The 19,991-nt window shown below is 43.6% G+C and overlaps 1 protein-coding gene across 2 annotated transcripts; it reads left to right on the top strand.

Moving 5' to 3' along the window:
• The first annotated feature begins 737 nt into the window (after positions 1–737).
• Positions 738–19,982, top strand: erbb3b (erb-b2 receptor tyrosine kinase 3b). 2 transcript variants are annotated; one of them, XM_027016472.2, is made up of 29 exons: positions 738–1,333; positions 2,092–2,250; positions 5,529–5,680; positions 5,916–6,096; positions 7,166–7,291; positions 7,372–7,434; positions 7,579–7,697; positions 7,824–7,965; positions 8,458–8,571; positions 8,896–9,019; positions 9,254–9,327; positions 11,563–11,653; positions 12,551–12,762; positions 12,900–13,032; positions 13,177–13,270; positions 14,563–14,720; positions 14,889–14,942; positions 15,060–15,201; positions 15,549–15,668; positions 15,986–16,084; positions 16,440–16,625; positions 16,728–16,883; positions 17,022–17,097; positions 17,226–17,372; positions 17,465–17,562; positions 17,650–17,820; positions 17,931–18,005; positions 18,186–18,447; positions 18,569–19,982. In XM_027016472.2, the coding sequence occupies exons 2-29, from the start codon at positions 2,172–2,174 to the stop codon at positions 19,489–19,491; spliced, it is 4,371 nt and encodes a 1,456-aa protein (XP_026872273.2). In that variant the 5' UTR covers positions 738–1,333; positions 2,092–2,171; the 3' UTR covers positions 19,492–19,982. The 2 variants fall into 2 exon arrangements, with proteins under 2 accessions (XP_026872273.2, XP_026872274.2); XM_027016473.2 differs by lacking the exon at positions 738–1,333 and having other exon boundaries at positions 1,794–2,250; positions 17,934–18,005.
• The last annotated feature ends 9 nt before the right edge of the window (positions 19,983–19,991 follow it).

Genomic DNA, 19,991 nt, shown 5'->3' with positions numbered 1-19,991 from the left:
GAAATATGAACATCTGGGAGGTTCACCCTGTCAAATTGAATGCACTGCATTATGTAAACAATCTTATATATCTTATGTAAAGACTCTCCCCACTCAGTTGGGTCAGAAGGGAAGTAGCTCTATTTAGCTCTCCTCTAACTTAAGAAATGTAGTCCAGATGCCCGTGACGTGGGAGGTGTGGCTTCATTCCCAGCTGAGAGAATGTGTTAGTATAGCACAGGTCTCAGAATCAAAAGAGCAAAAATTTATAAGAACGAAAGTGATTATCCAATGTCTCAAGCAAAAGGCTTTTGAGCACATCTGCCTCCGTTTACCCTTCTCTCTCTAAGGTGTCAAGAATGCTAGAAAGATGCCATCAGAGCATTTATAGGCCCCAATTTGGTGGCAATGGAAAATAATGTGATAATGTCTTATCATTGGTCCCTTTTAGAAGCAGAATCTCTCTCTGTGTTCGGATCTGAGCAGCAGGCTGCAGTGCACTTTGCTGTACAGTGGCCAGTTTGTTGTGGTCAGACATGTTGCAGGCCGGGTTCAGAAGTCAGCTTGGCCCCTGACAATGTGCCTATTGTGACACACTGGTCTATATGCATCAATGAGGGGATTTAGCAGTTGACATGGTTGGAACACAATGATGCTCTTCAGTGTGAACAAGAAGGCCATGCAGACCCTCTGTGCGCAGGGATTCACTGTACTATAGAGGAAGCTGCAGAGGACTGGGTGCTGCTTGCTTCCCTGGGACACGTCTGTGTACACCACCCTGTTGAAAGGAAAAGGTTTCAAAACACCATGACTGGTTCCAGCTGTAACTAGGGTTGTTTTTTAAAGGTGTTTCTTGTTTAGTCAGTCTTTGGAATCTTTACTGTTTGATAGCGTATCAGTTTATGTCATATGAGATTTCTTTATTAGGTGTGTATATATTCCATACTGTTCACAAAAGCCACTTTCCATGAGTTACCAATTAGAGGTGCATTTTATGCCATTTTATTCACATTTTGAATTCTTTCAGGGGGACAAGTTGGACTTGTTCCTTCAGTGGAGACGGAAACCATAGCCATGTTCTTTCAGGTTTCTAATAAATCCTTCATGGTCACCGGCCATTTGTAATTATTAACTTAACACGAGTTCAGTGACCTTTCATACACTTTGGGAGGCATATTTCATGATGCTTACTCCTGGATAGTATATCGTAAGTTAGATTCCAATATCGATATTAATGTTTCATACACCAAGACCCACTAAAATTCTAATATACTAATAGTGCCTAGGGTTCGGAAATTGCTCGGAGCATCTGAACCTTCTGAAAGCAACTGTGCGTCATAAGTATGCGATGCAGGTATGTAAACTGAAGTTACTTTTGAATGTCGCAGTTTTTCTTCAAGAAATCCATACTTGCTGATTTATAACTCTATTGCATGCCGTCTTGTTTATAATATCTAATGACGTCTTTAAATGTTTTTAGCAAATCTTTTAAGTTTAAAAGAGGAAGATTATCTGTAAAATCTCAAGGATGGCAAGTCAAATGTCAAAGACGTCTTTGAATGGGATCGATTCTTTCCACGTGAGAGTATGTTAAAAAAATTTTTTTACTAAGTTTAACTAAATTACACTATTTGAAAATCCAACTACAGTCTCACATAAAATTTGTCGGCACCTACTTGCGAGGAAAGGGCACAGGTTTGTCGCCGTGATTCATTAATATCGTAGACCAAAGGGTTCCACCAAAATGCAGCCCTCAACAGTAGTTTACATTCAGGGAGTGGTTCAACTGCAGCTTCCTTCTCGCTCGTCTCCGCTCCCAAATTCCAATCTCGCATGCCTACAAAACCTTTACGGTGTCCACAGCCTCGCTCCAGTAGGAAAAAAAGAAAAGATGACTTGTTCAATTTCTCCTTGTATTCTCTAGCACATGCCACTGCTTGTTCTCTACAACGAAATCGAAAGGCGCGAATGACTTGTTTAGCGGTTGGAGAAGTCGGTTTAGCAGTTTAGGGAACAACGGTATCGTTTAATCATACTGGCTGTTCAAGAAACAAAAAAAGAGGACTGGATTTTTTCACGGACTTTTTGGGGTTTTTTTTCCTATCCGTAAAGGAGCGAGTGAAGCGCCTGGATTTCGCGACCCCACATGGTTATTCCCACGTGCGCTCTCCCGTCCTTATTGACAAGACGAGATGCGACCGCAGGTGCTCGCGCTTCGCGCGATGTGTCTCCTGGGTTTTCTACGTCCGGCTACTTTTCAAACCCAAGAAGGTACGTTTAATTGTCATCTTGCACAAATAGATAGCATACCTCGGTTTGTCCATATATAAATAAATAAATTGTTTCGGATGATAAACGGCTGGAGTGTTTGCATTTAAGAAAGAAAGTAACCAAATGTTGTGATCTCTGAGCGTCAGTGCGAATATACCGCAGATTTCGAGGTGATTAGTTCCTAAATGTGGATTAATCCGTATTCCGAGACTTCCCTCTTTCACACTCGAACCCCTGCTCAGAAGCGCTAATTCTGGGTTATGGGAGATTGCAGATTTATGTGGACCGTTCGTGAATTATTGATGACAGAATGTAAACTGGGGTGGTTGGTAGAAAACCTTGTCATGCCTGTCCCCTTGGATGTCCCCTTGGCTCGTGGTTGGCCCCTGTTTTTTTTCTTCTTTCACCTGTGTTGGAGTTGAACAGGTTGGCAAGTGTTATTTTTAGCTCTGACTCATGATCTAGAGAATCTGTGGAATTTTTATGTTGCACCTGCTCTTAGTAAACTTATTCAAACAAAACGCATCTTTTACCTCTGAACAGAAATTAGAAACTGGTATCATTCTAATATGTTGAACAGGGATCTGATTATTAAAAACAATCATTTAGACTATTAAATACTAATACATATACAAGGTACTCAGAGAGGGAGGTTTTGGACAGAGCATTGATGATGAACACCATAGAAGAATTTAGTTTGAAAGCCAACTTGGCACTGTATTATTCTGTTCAGAGTTTGTAATGACATGAATCAGTACCATAAAAAGCATGACCAGGCTAGGCTGTAGGGTTCACTTGTGGTACCACCCAGGAGTGAGTCAGTTCAGGTGGCTATATCTACAGGTTCAGAATGATTAACCCAACCTCTCCTTAATTGTCTTTTTCCTTTCACACACAAAACACTATTTTTATTTCTCCTAGACCTTTGCCTCTGAAACTAGTTGTGGGATTTCAAACACCATAATCAATGCCCTTGAATTGTACCATGTCACATAATCAATGTTCCCAAATTGTACTAATACATCACATACTTCTCTGATAGACACTTTTCACACTAACACTGACACAGTGACAGTACATGTGTGTAATGACAAACCTACATTATTGCACCTATCATAAAGCAGAATCTGATGTCGCAATCACGGCAGCAAAGGTCACAGGCTTGTTTGTTACCAAAGAGGAGCTCAGTGATGCTCAGCAGTCTGGTCTGATGGGAACAGCAGGTACAGATGTCAAAAGAAAGATACAGTTACACACAAAGAGCTTGTTTCTGCTTTTTTCGTCACAAAGGTTTTTACTGTGTTACATTTAATACATTGAAGAAACACAGGAACTGTATTTGATCTTTTTCCTGGTCCAACATCACAATTATTGCCTCTTATTTTTAATAAGAAGCAAGCCGCTCGCTTGAAGTTCATGGACGGCTCTCTTGTGAGTCTACCCGGAGACATGTCTCACCTGTTTTGGGTTATACCTGTCATTTATGTCCCTGGGGCATTCAAAAGCAGACTCAGTTTTATTGTATGTTCACCCAATAGCAGAGACTGTGTTTGCTAACAGTGCTTCATCTGGGATTTTGTTGACTTTTTTCCCATGATTCCTCTGCCTTTCTTTTATTCTCCCTCTCTTTACCTCTTTTTTTCCCTGTACCCTGATTCTTAGCTTTCAAGTTCCCTCTGGCCTATATGAAGTGTGGATTGCTAGATTGACTGCATCGTTTCCTGTCCTGTCTCCACTCCCTCTCTGAACTAATATTGACTCTGGAGTAGATAACTGAATGCATATATACAATATGAGTACATCTGAAACCCATGAATATGAAAAAAAAAAAAAAATAAAAAAAAAAAAATATATATATATACACACACACACACACACACACACACACACACACATATATATATATATATATATATATATATATATATATATATATATATATATATAATATAAAAGTACGATGATGAAGGTCCTCTGTCTGAAACATCACATTTCACTAGAAACTCACTATGTTATAGAAAAAATTATTACAATTTTTGGAGGAAAAAAGATGGAGTGCAGTGCAGTGGAGCCTGTGTACGGGGTGTAGCAGGGAATGCCCTCTCGAGCAGGGAAAAAGTGGCCCCTCCAGCCTGCTGCCTCTATCTCTTCTTGTGGCCCGGCCCTCCTCCTTGTCTTGATAGACTGCCACCCTCACACTTACCCTATTGTCCGCTGCCATGATGACACACGCCTGCGCGCGCACACGCTCGCTCCCTCCAGTACACGTTAACAGAGCACACATTTATAGCTATGTGACAATCCTAAGCGTTGTTTATTAGGATCGCCTATTTAGGCTTCTGGGGCCAACAGCTCCAGTCCTGCCGCAGACAGCCGTGCACAGAGCCTGCATGACGAGCCCTAATGCACTACCACAGCCACTGTCTGCCTGACAAGGTCTCCTCTGCAACAGGCATCTTGCAGCTTTTTGGTGCATTTGAAAGCTTTTTCTTTGTAGTGATGAAGATCGTAAACTCACATGAGTGAGAGTAGTAAACTCGCATGGACTATCAGTAGGGGTTCTCCAGTGCAAGCTGGGGAACCATTGCGAGGTCTTGTGATGTGTGCCAGCTCGGCAGAAGTTAGCGCGGAGAATGAGGTGTGGTTTGGTTCACCTCACTGATGGCGGAGGTGGGCTGCGTTCTGTTCCATAGTATGAAGTGCAGCGCTTCTGCACCACCTTTGCCAGGGTCCTAGGTGCTGCTACGCCCTCCTTCAGAGCGCGTGAGGGTTTGTGCTGACTAGTCTCTTGGCGATCCCTCAGGCCAGTGGCCCTGCTGCTGTGCTCAATTGTGGCTATTTCTCACCGCTGTGGCCCCTCCTCTCCTGCACGCTAAATCATGGCTGTTGGAGCACATTAAGCGTCCTTATACTGCAAACTCTGGCCTGTTTCGGTCCTGTGACCTCTTTCACCTTTGACCCCCCCTTTCTCCATGCCCCTGACCTTGTGTGTATGTATGTCTGTGTGTGCATGTGTATGTGTGCAGAGGAAGCTTTGTGCTACTTCAAAGGCTCTGTGTTCCCCTCGTCAGGCCTTTTATCATGCCAGTCTCCAGTTGCAGCAGAGCAGTTTACAACTGCACCTCTATTCATGCCGCCCAACTAGCAATTAGATTAAAAAACAAAACAAAACTGAGCACTGGATTATAGATATATAGATAGATAGTTGTTTATGTGCCTTAAAATTGGATCAATGTATTGGCATAAGTTCATAGGGGTTTTTTTTCTGTCTGTGCCAGTTTGCCTGGGAACCAAGAATGGGCTCAGTTTTACAGACAGCTACGCCCAGCACTACAGTAACCTGAAGGAGCGCTACACTGGCTGTGAGATCATCTTGGGCAACCTGGAAATCAACCTTATGGAGCATGACTTTGATTTCTCTTTCCTAGGAGTAAGACACCTTTTTGTCCCTCATTTACAGCACATTTTATTCATGCACAACTGTAGGACGTCTGAAACGTTAAGCATGCTGGGAGTCATCGTGTGATTAATGTTTAAGTCTTAAGTAAATGTTAAGATTTGTGCATGTGATTTGCATGACGTGAGAAGAGATTAAGGCAGCTGCATCTGCTTCTTTAACTACATTTCGGCGCTCTGGCCCTCGCTGCGTTTGCCTCTGCTTGTAGAGTATCCGGGAGGTGACAGGCTACGTCCTCATTACCACAAACCAGTTCAGCCGGCTGCCTCTGGAGCAGCTGCGGGTGATCCGCGGCAGCACCCTCTACGAAAAGGCCTGGGCCCTGTCTGTCTTCCTCAACTTCGAGGGCCAGTATGGCCTGGTCAACCTGGGTCTCACACACCTAACAGGTATGGGGGTAAGGGGGGAGTGAATGAGGGTGGGAGCGAAGAGGGTCCGCCGAGCTTGAAGTCAGCCCCGAGACACTTCATGGATTCAGGGACCTGAGAGAGTTGTAGATTCAGGGAGCAACCGCTTTGAGGTGATTGAGAATAATGTTAATGAGGCAAATCTTTTCCATACAGCTGCTTTGCATTCTCATTTATGGAGTGATAGCATTTTTATCAAAGTCACATTTAGTTATATAGCGTTTTTACAACAGCTATTGTCACAAAGCAGCATTGCGGATGTCAAAGTCCAAGCCCCCGGTGAACAAACCAAGGGCGGCAGTGGCAAGGAAAAACTCCCTAGAGAATGAGGAAGAAACCTTGAGAGGAACCAACACTCAGAGAGGAAACACATACTCACCTGGTTGACATCACAGCAGGAACAAAACAAGCAAAAAATAAATAAGTAAAATTAATTAATAACAACAATTAAGCAGTAGAAGTCTATTACACGTTCTTAGAAGTCATACACTCAGCTTTGTGCTTCACTGCACATGAGTAGTGTCAGGAAAGGGAGTCCCACAACCTGCAGTATTAATATAAAAGAGTTCGCACACACTGTGTATGTGTATGTGTGTATGTGTATGTGTGTGTGTATGTGTGTGTACGTTTGTTTGTTTTGAAACACCCCATTCCCACAGCACACTTCAGGCTGGTTGGCAAGGGCAGCATGTTGAGACTAGTCAGGACTACTGGCAATAGCCCATGGAATATTGGTCTTAGATTGTGGTCTTAGATAACTGCAGTTTTATGCTCTCCTTCGAAGAATTCTATGAAAATCAAGTTGTCAGATTCACTCTCTCTTACTTGGAACATTGAATGTGTGTGTGGAGGGTTCTGCCCTGTAACTATTTTTGCTGCTAGTAATGTTACAGTACAAAAGGTTACACTTTACTGTATATTCCCTCCCTACAGAATTTACTAGTGCAGTTTCCTTGGGATCTTCATCACTTTATTTTTCTCTTGCAAAGTCTCCTGCTGACAGTGGCCCAAATGCTTGAAATCCTGATGGCCTGTTGTTTACCTTCTATAGAGATCCTAAAAGGGGGTGTGCAGATTATTAATAATAAGTACCTAACTTACGCGCCCTGGATCAACTGGCAGGACATTATGAGAGACGGCGGCGCCCGTATTGAGATCTTCGATAATGGCCAAAAAGGTGAGTGTGCGTGTGATGGTGAGGTCACTGAGTTATATCAGCTGCTGTATTGGTTGGGTTGACTGTCTTTTTGTCTGCAGGGCCGTGCCATTCAGACTGCAAAGACTACTGCTGGGGTCCAACCAAAGAGGAGTGTCAGACCTGTGAGTAGATCCACAGTCACACCCTGGCAATTCATGGCACCAGTTATCTGTAGCAAAATGCTATAAGATACGATTTGAAGTAGTTGTACCCGAGTGATGACATTATTACAGCTTGTCACTAATTGCTTTCACTTCTCTTGTCAGTGACGAAAACGGTGTGTGCGCCACAGTGCCACGGACGGTGTTTCGGGACTAGTCCGCAGGACTGTTGCGACATCGAGTGTGCAGGAGGCTGTACAGGCCCTCTGAATACCGACTGCTTTGTAAGTGTCGCCTCTGTTCTAGCTAAAGTTGAAGGGAAAGGGCAGCGGCCACGACACGATATGGAGGAGGATGACGATTGAGGCCCTAAAGCATTCCTGAACTGACGCGCGTGCACTCCCATTCAGGCGTGCCAACACGTGAACCATTCAGGGGCGTGTGTGTCTCACTGCCCCCAGCCGCTCATCTACAACAGGCAGACGTTCCAGCTGGAGCCCAACCCAGACGCGATGTACCAGTACGGCTCAGTCTGTATGCACAAGTGCCCCGGTGAGTAGGCAGAGCCCACGGAACACCCCAAACACAAGCTACCGGACAAAAATGGCATTTGGGGCCCTCAGAGTATGGATGGAGTACAGTTTGGCTTGCTCCAATGGCTGTGAAATGTGTCTGTCAGGGAATTGGTGCCCTCAATAAAGGAGTATTTTCTGCTTTAATAATTGTGGACTGTTTGTTTTTGCAATATGCCATTTGGCCCCCACTACATTTAATTCATTAGCTGTGCTAACATTTGGCAAATGCTGCCTTAAGTGTAATTAAGTACTTAAGATTTTACAATGTGTAGTGGAGCAGCAGAGGTAAGCAGTTATATGGTAGCATTACTGGACAGACATGCACCATCACACATGATAAGGCAGTAACAGGAATATAAACGCTTCAATAATGCATTCAGTCTCTGTGGCCCACTGTATGTTCTGAATACAGGATTTACTCAAGTGAGCCTTCCTCTGTCCCTGGTCTCCCTCTCTCTCAATCACACAGATCATTTTGTGGTGGATGGCAGCGCATGCGTGAGTAGCTGCCCTCCTGATAAAATGGAGGTCGAAAGTAATGGAATAAAGCAATGTGAGCTTTGCAATGGCCTCTGCCCAAAAGGTGACGGGTCCCCACCATCCACAGTGCATACACACACACACACACACACACACACACACACCAGTCACAGCAGACTTTATACACACACCACACACACACACACCGCTCACAGAAGACAGTACACACACATCACCCACTGCAGACTGCATACACCCGGCCTGATGTTCCACAAGCCCTTTGCCTGATATAATCTAGTATAGAGGGCCTAGTATAATCTAGTATAGAGTGCGTGCGTGCGTGCGTGCGTGTGTGCGTGCGCGCGTGCGTGCGTGCCCCTCTCTCCTCCTCATTTTCTCCTCCCTCTCATCATTTCTCACTCTGCAGTGTGTGAGGGGACAGATCCTGACAAGCCCCACAGACAGACTGTAGACTCCAGTAACATTGACAGTTTCATTAACTGCACTGAGATCCAGGGTAGTCTACATTTTCTCATCACGGGCATTAAGGGGTGAGTTTTCCTCTCCACTCTCCTTCTTTTATAATAAAAACTGCAATATGACAGCCAGGGTTCTGGCTCGTGGTCTGGCGGTCAGAGTTCACATTTACCGCCTGTAAGACCTGGATTTGAGTCCTGGCTAGGGTGGCTGCCTATTGTTAAAATGATAAATCATGTGGTGCGATAGTTTATTGAATGCCCTGGTACTATGTTTATAGTATTTTTACACACTTTTGATTTTTACAGGGATTTCTATAATAAAATACCACCACTGGATCCCCAGAAGCTCAAAGTCTTCAGTACTGTAAGAGAAATAACAGGTACAAATACCACACTACATAACACTAAACTGGGTGTGCACTATGCTATTATATTTTATTTTAAAAGTGTGGTATATTTCACGTATTGTGGTATTATGTTTTATTTGTATTTATTTTTATTTTATCTCTTCAATAATCAACAGAAGAGAATACTGTAAATGAGCCAGAGTTAGCCCTGCGGCTACTTTTCAACTGTTGTCCCTGGCCAGTTCTCAAAATGGCAACCTAAAACAATCAAAAAATTTATCCCAAATGACACATACAGATAATTCATACAGACTATCCAAACCAGTACAGTAAAATGTAACACAACCATAATTAAATGACAACGCTACATAAAAAACTGAGGAGGGTCAGCAGGCAGCTAATATTCTCATGTTCACATATTTGTTAATAAGCCAAAGCTTCAGCTGACCAGTAAGAGAATATTTCTTTAATATGAACTGGAAGCAAGTTACAGTCTTTAGATGCTGTTACAGGAAACGGTGACTGAATACAAGAACTTCTTTGAATAGGAATGATACGATCTCCTTTTGTACTACCTCTGGTAACCTAAGTGTTTGTTCTGTACATGATGATAAACGTTTTAAGGGCGGGGGAGGGATATTGTGTAATATCTTTAATACAAGATATGATCTTTAAAGAAGATTAACATTTTAAAGTAGCTTTTCCCAACTCAGAAGTGTATATTTAAGATTTGCCAGCTGTGAAAACTGCTGAATGTCTGATCAAAAATTTCAAGTTGCTTCAATGTAAATTTGTGTAACCCTTGGATTAAATTGTCAGACAATATGTAAAATGTGGAATGATCATGACATATATATATATATATCATATTATATTAATACAACAGTCACAGAGCTCAAACTACTTGCATTAAACCAAACTCTTTGGCATATTTTTGGCAAAGAAAGATTAGAATGAATCCAGACAACCAGATACTTAAACCCAGTCACAACTTGCAGCTTTTGCGATGATATCGTTATATCTGGCTTTGGAGTAGTGCATGACCATTAAAAAACATGCCAACAGTTTTGGTTACATTTAGCTTTAAGACATGACTGATTTAGTCATGTCGTTCTATAGCTCATTGCACTAGTAAATATGGGAGCAGCTTACTGTTTTCTGCCGGTATGCACATAAATCACATCAGCCTATAGTTGAACAAGGCAAACCAAAAGGGTCCAAGTGTATACCAATGAGGGACACCATTTGTGGTGTTAAGAATAGTGGAATTATGATCATGAACCTTCACATATTGTGTTTTTGTTCTTTTAATTATGATTTTATCTATTTAAGGTAATTTAAGGAAAGTAGTTTATCAATAAATACTCTCTGATTTACTGTGTCAAAGCCTTTCACCCCCATCAACCACCAATTTAATCTTTTCCAGAAAGAGACAGGTAGCTGTTCTGTGTTGAGCATTGAATCTAAAATCTAACTTGCTTATAGTGTAAGATGCAAGAACTATTATTCAAATAAGAATCTGTTAGCTCTTACAACCACTTCTCTGCCACTTTGCATTCAACAGACAAAATGCTGATGATTGCCTGCCTTGTTAATACAATAGAGGGTTTCCATGTATCTGGAAAAAAAAAAAAAACAACTTGGAAGATTGAAAGGCTGATATTTGTACTGCATGAAGCCAGGGACTTATTTAAAGCATTAAACGTTATAGAGTTACCATACCATACCATAACAATCTTTGGCTTTAGTGGTATGAAGTAAATTAATTCTCCTTATGACTTCAGACTCAGGGATGTTACTGAACATGGGTTTAGAAGCATCCACTATTACTCTCAATAAAGGGTTTGTTCAAAGCTTCAACAATTTATACTGGTTCTTGTAATAAGCTAATATTCAATTTCAACTGTAATTGTGTTGATGATACTTTGTGCTTAACACCTAGTTTTTTTTAATATGCTCCAAAATTTATTTAGTACTGACACTAGCATCAAGAAAAATATTAATAAAAATTTAGCTTTGGCCTTTTTGAATTCTTTAGTATCTTTATTGTATAACACTGTAAATTTATGTTTATCAATATGCAGTTTAGAAATTTAACTCACAATCCCTCTCCGTCAATTTCAGTAAGTCTGCATTCAGCCAGGATAGAAAATTCCTTTGATATTTCTTTCCTGGGAACTACTTTACTGTGATATTCTTCTGTACAATATTAACAAAATATTAACTGATTTTTTTTTTTTTCTGATTTTGCGTTTGTGTGTACTGCAGGAATTTTAAATATCCAGTCTTGGCCAGCGGAGCTCAGTAATCTGTCTATTTTCTCCAACCTCACCACTATACGTGGAAGGTCCCTCCAACCGTAAGAGAGAGAGAGAGTGTGTGTGAGTGTGTGTGAGTGTGTGTGTGAGTGTGTGTGAGTGTGTGTTCGTTTGAGATCTGTGCTTTTCCAACATCAGCCATGTTTACATTGAGCTGTGTTTGTTCCATGTATCGCACCCCAGTGCTTTTCTCCTGTGTCTCTAAGATCATGCTGTTTATGCGCCTCTGTATACGGCTGCTTGCTAATGCTACTAGTCTGACAGGCCTTTTAGACCACCAGTGTTCTACAGTCTGTGCATGTGGCTCATCAGTGTTCTTTTTGTGTATCTGTGTTTGTGTGTCGCCCCCCCCCCATCCCGTCCCATCATGTCCACTGTCCCTAACTGTGTACCCACAACAGCACTAAGAGGTATGTAACCCAAGTAAACACCTCTAAACGCTAGAACTGCATGGCAATGGAACGATCTAGAATTTCCCTTTGTCTTTCTTTCTCTTGCTCTCTCTCTCAGTCTCCCACACACACGGACACCCCATCACACGCATGCAAACACACGGGTGTCATTTTTCCTCTCTTCCTCATTTTTCTTTTTTGGGTGCTACTGAATTGACAGTAGTGTGAAAGGTGCCTTGGATGGGTTGCGAAATATGACTGAGAAATTAGCAGAGCACGTATGAGCAGGGGTTCAGGCTTGTAGCTCGGGCAGGCCACAAACGGGCGGCCTGCAGCGGCTGGTTGGCTGCCAAGAAGAGAGGCCTACGAAATCCATTCCGAGAGGTGCAGCATACATTTCATCTGGTGAAGTCACTCAGGGTGTCTGCATGCGTTATCCTCCGCTCCACTTTCCCATGATTCTGCCTCTCTCTCCCTCTATTTCTCCCTTTTTCACATTTATTTATATCCCTCTCTCTCTCTCTCTCTCTTTCCCTCCTTTCTCAGGCCCTTCTCTCTGCTGGTAATGAAAGTGGACACCCTTACATCTCTCGGCTTGCGGTCTCTGCGAGAGATCAGTGATGGTAGTGTGTACATCAGCAATAACACTAACCTGTGTTACCATCACACTGTGGACTGGACACAGGTCTTCACAAGTGCCCGCCGCCAGCGCAGGCGAAACAATGACATCAAGTACAACAAACCCCAGAGCGAGTGTGGTAGGAAATACTGTAGAGCACCATTCCATGCAACACTTTACACATGCATGAACAGTATTCTATTATTTTAGAGCTAATTGACTGTACTTAACTGTGTGTGTGTGTGTCTGTCTCGCGCTCTCTCTCTCTCTCCACAGAGGCAGAGGGTTGTGTGTGTGATCCACTCTGCTCTAATGCAGGCTGCTGGGGCCCTGGACCAGAGCAGTGTCTGTCTTGCAGGAATCACAGTCGCCATGGCACCTGCGTGGCTCAGTGTAACATCCACACTGGGTCAGTCTGTGGGCTTAATGTTAATGGAATTCTGCCTGTGTAATGCATACATATAGATAGATTTTGTGTCTCTGGATTTCTCTTGTAAGGGTGTGCGTGTGGGTGTGCGTGTGGGTGCGTGCGTGCGTGCATGTGTGTTAACAGAGAGCCGCGGGAGTTTGCAAAGTTTGATGGGGAATGTGGTGCTTGTCACACTGAGTGTCTACCACAGCAAGGGAGAGCAACGTGCAGGGGAGAGGTATAAAACCCTACCTGTGTCTGTGTCTGTCTCTCTCTCTCTCTCTCTCTCTCTCTCTCTCATGCTCACACTCTCTCCCCATTCAAAAAACCATACCTATCCCCCCCCCCATTCAGTTCTATAAATTTCATTTTAATTCAAGATAGCTTTATTGATGTGACCATATTTAATGCAGTATTGCAAAAGCTGTGGTGTTGTCAGTAATAATTATAATAAAAAGAAATAATAATAAAAAATAACAATAATAATAATAGTATATTGATAAAGAAATCAGTCAATTTTGTAATAAATAATCAAGATTAATAGATTTATATCAATAACAATAATGATCGCTAGCAAAGCGTATTAACAAGATGTTGAACGTGTCAACTGAGGGAAAATGTTTGTGGGCGAGTGCCGTCTCTTTGTCTTACTTTCCCTAGCAATTACATTCATGCTTTATTATCATTATTTAATTATTTGCCTGTCAAACATTTCATAAATTACCTGTGTGGAGCACAAAGAACCATCCATTGTTTAGTTCCTAACCCCCCTACCTGACATCACAATGTACGCATACATTCTGGCCCAAATTCATTATGTCAACAACACTGCAGATTTCTTTAAATGGTACTAGAAGTGTTAGAAGGTGACAGCTGTAACATAATCACACCAGTAGTGAAACTAAACAAGCCATTTTTGTCCCCATCTGGTTGATGAAATAAGACCTCCTTCATTTCCCCTTTGATGTGGTGGTCATAATTTTTATTCATCTCACGCCAAAGGGCTGTGGATTTTCCACTGTTTAGATCCACGATATGCTGTGTGCTGTTTCCTTCACAATTAGTGGTCACCTGTTCTTTGTTTGGACTGTAAACATGTTCACTTAATGAAATGAGCCTTCAGACTGAACCAGAGCAAAGTTCAGGCCATGATCTGAAATGAATGTCTCTGTTTATTAACTGACGATGATGGCGGTCGTGAAACAGAGGAGGAAGAGCAATTTTGTAAGGCGGAAGACGACTAAAATGACAATGTTGTAAACAAGGTGGACAAATAATTCTGCAAAACATTTTATCTCTGTTCAGTGCCTGTCACCGTAAAGCTGCCAGACTGGCTTTGCTGCTTCTTGGCTTTTGATGTGCTTATTACATAATAAGGCATTACTAAGACATTGGCTGAATTTCATGGTCTTCTGTTTTAGCTGTTTACCTCAGTGCTGGTCTGACAGATTGTTCTGTGAATTACTCATCACTGCTGTCTTCTGTCACCGCCTCATGGCCCCCCCTCCCCCCCCCCTCTCTCTCTGTAAGGGCGCAGACGAGTGTGTGGCATGTTCTAACCTTATGGATGGCCCTCACTGTGTGTCCGCCTGTCCTAATGGCTTAAATGGGGAGAGAGGGCAAGCCATCTTTAAATACCCCAATGCCACAGGGCATTGTAAGCCCTGCCACCCCAACTGTACAAGGGGGTAAGCTGTGTGTGTGTGTGTGTGTGTGTGTGTGTGTGTGTGTACACGTGCGTTTCCCAAATACTTTCAAATAGTATAAAAGCTATACCGAGTGTTGCTTTGTTAGTTATATAGATTGAATCTACATGTTTCTATGCCTGTACATGATTTGCTGTGCTTTTCTTTAAGATGTAATGGCCCAACTCTGAGAGATTGTGTAGACTCTGACAGAGCTGAGCACAGGTGAGTAGCTCCCTCTGCTGGGGACAAAAGAATCTGCCAAACCCATGTTGCTTTACATTTCCTTCATATCTCTGGTCTTCTGCTTCTCCCTGGCTGTCATGGCCTGCCTTGCTGCAGTCCTGCTGTTGCAGTGATAGTGTTTGGAGTGCTTGCCGGCCTCATCGTGTGTCTGGCGGTGGTGGTCCTCTCACTGCTGTACCACAGAGGCCTAGCCATCCGCCGCAAGAGAGCCCTCAGGAGATATCTGGAGAGCGGTGAGGTGAGCGACCACAACACAGCTGGACCCGGTCACATACTGACAAAGCACACCTCAGTTTATCTAAATAAAAGGGTTCTAATCATCTGTTAAAGCATATGCAGAAAGTGATCTTGCTTACAATTGTTTTTCATTATAGGGTTCATTTGAGTAATCCAGAGAATTGTGTCCTGAAATCTAAAGAAAGTTTACATCAATCCTTTGCAACAAAGTAATCATAATTTGGCAAATGTCAGAATGTTTGGCAGACCTGTTACTCAGCACATTTGAACTTTTACGCACATGTATAGAAGAAAGCTAGAGGCTGACCTTCCTTCTTGCCTGCTGTCTGGGCTGCTCTCCTTCTATAGAGCATAGAGCCACTGGATCCAGGCGAAAAGGGCACAAAGGTTCACGCTCGCGTCCTGAGAGCTTCTGAACTGCGAAAGAGCAAACCCCTGGGCTCCGGAGTCTTTGGCACTGTACACAAGGTCTGCATGCCCCCATGTCTGTCTTTTTCACACACACCATCAATAAAAAATACGTGTCTTTTACTGCACGTGATTAGGTTTCTGGCAGTAGATTACACAATGGAAGCTGTTTTGCAAGGCATGGTTTTTTACAGTAGATAGGCAAAGTACAGTCTAATCCCACATAGGCTCCACTGTATCAGTGTGTTTTATTATACTCTGAATCATGTAATTGGAGATTACTCTGGACCATGTAATCTCGTGTTACACCTTTGCTCAATGGTACATGACATCAGTGTGTGGTCTGGCTTTGAACCCAAACTTTTGCTTGTCCTCAGGGTGTCTGGATTCCTGAAGGGGACTCTGTGAAGATACCTGTTGCTATAAAGACCATACAAGACCGCAGTGGACGCCAGACCTTTACTGAAATCACAGACGTGAGATACACTCCCATATACTTTACTCAACCACAGCAAATAGGTTCTAGTTAGAACTGTTTCTTAATTTTTTTAAATCAAATCCCTTTTTTGGAAATCTCACTCTTTTCTTAATGCTTCTGCTAGTTGTTCTCATGGAACAATCCTATGTAACATAAGAAGATTTTCTAGATTCTTAAACTTCTTCAGAAGGGAAACTTTCATGTCATATTTTTGAAAATTCCTAGTACCTGGTACTAAAAGCTCTGTCTTCTTTGTTGTGTTTGTATGTCACGTTATGTACGATGTAGCAGCAGCATGTGCCAGTACAGTGACACTGATACTAACCCCTCTCTCACCACCTGACTGTGCACAGCACATGCTGGCCATGGGCAGCCTGGATCACCCGTATATAGTTCGTCTTCTGGGCATGTGTCCCGGGCCCAGCCTACAGCTGGTCACTCAGCTGAGCACACAGGGCTCCCTCCTGCAGCACCTCCGCCAGAACGCCCACAGCCTGGATCCACAGCGGCTCCTCAACTGGTGCGTGCAGATAGCCAAGGTGAGGCGCTGAGGCACGCCAGAGCTCGACCTCTTGCACTGGCTGGAATGTCTGAAAGGGCTTTGAACATTTCCGTGTGTGTCCATCTGAACGTGTGCGTAGGGGATGTTCTATCTGGAAGAGCACCGCATGGTCCATAGGAACCTCGCCGCTCGCAACGTTCTGCTGAAGAGTGACTACATTGTGCAGATCTCAGACTTTGGGGTTGCAGACCTGCTCTATCCTGATGATAAGAAGTATGTCTACTGTGAACACAAGGTATTTACTCATCCACAGTAGCACATGGTTTCATAAAGAGGACTGTAGAAAATAAGATGGAAATCCTATTAAACAATAAAAAAGCAGGATAATTACTGATGACAGCTTACAATCAGCCGGTCCTCATCTTGCACTTAGAATCCAATAAAATGGATGGCATTAGAGAGCATCCTGTTCAGGAGATACAGTCACCAGAGTGATGTCTGGAGTTACGGTAAGACATGGTACTTGTGTCTAAGGGTTAGACCACTACACATTATACATCTAATACCCTTATTTAGCTCCATATCTGTATGATCAGGCCTGCTCTCATCTCTCCTCTCCCTCACTGTCCTGCTGAAGGTGTGACCGTGTGGGAGATGATGTCGAATGGGGCAGAGCCTTACGCAGCCATGCATCCCCACGATGTGCCTGGTCTGTTGGAGAAGGGAGAGAGGCTGGCCCAGCCTCAGATCTGCACAATCGACGTCTATATGGTCATGGTTAAGTGTAGGTCACATGGAGTTTGACCTGAAACCAGCGTGGATTCTTTTATAGTTCCTGAGCACTGGTTTATGTCTTTTTAATCCATTTCTTTTCAGGCTGGATGATTGATGAGAACATTAGGCCAACCTTCAAAGAGTTGGCTAATGAGTTCACAAGAATGGCAAGGGATCCACCCCGTTACCTCGTTGTGAAAGTGAGAATATTTTGACACTTTGAAGCAGCCATTAGACATTTTGCAATGGAGCCAAATGACTGCAGCATGTCTCTCAACCCAACGCAGAATGAACGAAATAGAGCGGTGCCAGATGAAAGCCTTCCACGAGAACTCAAGCTGGCAGAGGTACACCTAGAGAGTGATGATGAGGAGGTATTGGATGATGGGCTTGCCACTCCTCCACTCCACCTATCACCATCAAGGAGTCACTCCCGCCTGCGAATCGGCTCCTATAGGGTGGGACATCCGTTCATTCTGACTGCTTGTCTGCATTTTAGGAGATCAGAGCAAGTTGAAGATCTGTTTGGTGTTTTTAAAACAAATTCTCTTTTTTTTTCCTCACCCAGCAGAGTAGTTCAGGTCATTCTGTACCAGTGGGGTATCTGCCCATGACCCCAAGTCCTGGGGATCACTCCAGACAGGTCAGCAGCTATACATTGTGTATTTCACTCTTGATACTTTATTTTATCAAAATAAGCATTGACTGTGGTCTGAGACCTGTCCATGTGTGCTGTTGAGAAAACTGTGGTTAAAAAAGCTGTTGCAGTCCAAGTCATGATTCTAGTGCTACAGTAAGTAAGTGCTGAGCCTGTGCTGTGCAGCTGTGGGCCCAAAGGAAACGTCTGGGATCGACCAGGACTGCCTCTGAAAGCTCAGAGGGAAGGAGCACCATGGCTGACTTGGAGATGAGCGACATCACCTCTCAGACAGGAAGCTTGCGCAGGGGTCGCAGTCGAATTGACAGCGCATACATATCCAACTGCACGTCTGTGGGATCTGTCCCCTTCTCACCTGGCACGGAAGCATCTGAAGAGGACCCTGATGGATATGTCCTGCCCCAGAGCATCCACAGCTCGGAAAGAGGTGACGCCACCTCATTGTTGTGCTTGGAAAGTGATAGATATGCAGTAAAAAAAAAAATTGTGGTCTATGCTCTACTTCTCTGAGCTGTCTTGTTTTTTTAACTTGTGTCTTTTTTTTGTAGATGCCCTGGTTTTGGAACCTGGCTCTGGAGTCAGAATGCTGAAGGCTGGTTCTGGAAATAGCCTTCCACGAAGCAGACCACCGCAAAACACCTGGAATCATCTGTCCCCCTTAGTCCCCATTGCAAACCCCTCACAAGAATATGAACTGATGAACACACAGCTCACCATGCTCCCCTGCCCACCCAGAGACAGCACTGATGTACCCGCCTCACTGTTGAGGCAATCCTCCTGCACTGATCCTCTGACCTGCGGTACCAGCCTTTCACCAGAGGAAGTCTCTGGGTCTGCTGATACCCAAAAGAGGGTCGAGTGCAACGACGCTCACAATGAAGATACTGCAGCCCACGAGGATAGACCTGTGCCAGTAGCCAGAGACGGGCAAAGAGAGCCTTCTGAAGGCACGTCTGAAGACTGTGCAGATATAGCGGAGGCTCTGCCCCAGCAAGTCGTGGTAGAGTATGAATACATGGACATCAGGACAGAGCCAAAGCCAGAGCAGCCCCAGAGCGGCTCTGAGGTGAGGACGGGAAGCTCTGGTGAGAAGGACAAAAAATCGAACAGCAAGTGTGAGGCGAACAGACAGCCAAATGAAGACGCCATTTACCAGAACACTTGCGAGCTACCTGCACTGAATGGCAATGCAAACAAAAGGACAGGCAGGGAGCCAGCTGTTAATGGTCACCTGGATGAGTACGAGGACATGGGTGCTTGCGGGAGAGCTCACATGTGCGGTGATCAGGTGGTGTATCAGAACATGCCGACAAAGGGGAGGATTGCATCAGGAGAGGAGCTACATGGAGCAAAACTGAGGGCCTTCCGAGGTGTGTGTGCAGGGATGGATGACAAAGGGAACACTTCATTTGACAACCCTGACTACTGGCACAGCAGACTGTTTCACAAATCAGACGCTGTTTGTACATAATAAATTGAAGGAGTTGATGGACTGTAGCAACTGGTTTGCTCATGGTTTCTCAGGTCTTTAATATGATTTATGGTAATGCCATCAAGCTACAGTGACAATAGAAATAGTGTGCCAACACTAAAAGTGAAAGTAATTTCCATAAATAAGAAGACGACAGTAGTCAGTAATATGGCCAGTTAACAAGCCAACTGATGTAGTGTGTGTGATGGGCTGATCATGAGCGTGAAGGTCAGTTGTTTTGAAGTTTTTCAAAAAATTCAGTGTTTGTGTATGTGTTTTATATGCAAGCCAGTGTTTCCTAGTGTTGGGGGAAAAAAATTGTCTATTTTCTGTATACTGTGTGAATCTGTCAATAAAATAATGTTTAATAAGACAACGTGTAGGCCATCAACCATATTGTTCCGAAGGGTGGGGGGAATTGACATATAAAAGTAAAAAATCTGAATGTCCACATATACTGTGGTTCTGTAATAAACACGTTACTAATCTGACATCATGGT

The sequence above is a fragment of the Electrophorus electricus genome, chromosome 22, assembly GCF_013358815.1.
Source record: "Electrophorus electricus isolate fEleEle1 chromosome 22, fEleEle1.pri, whole genome shotgun sequence".
NCBI classification, from domain to species: domain Eukaryota; kingdom Metazoa; phylum Chordata; class Actinopteri; order Gymnotiformes; family Gymnotidae; genus Electrophorus; species Electrophorus electricus.
The sequence above is the reverse complement of the archived record's forward strand: the minus strand, read 5'-3'. Positions and strand labels throughout refer to the sequence as shown.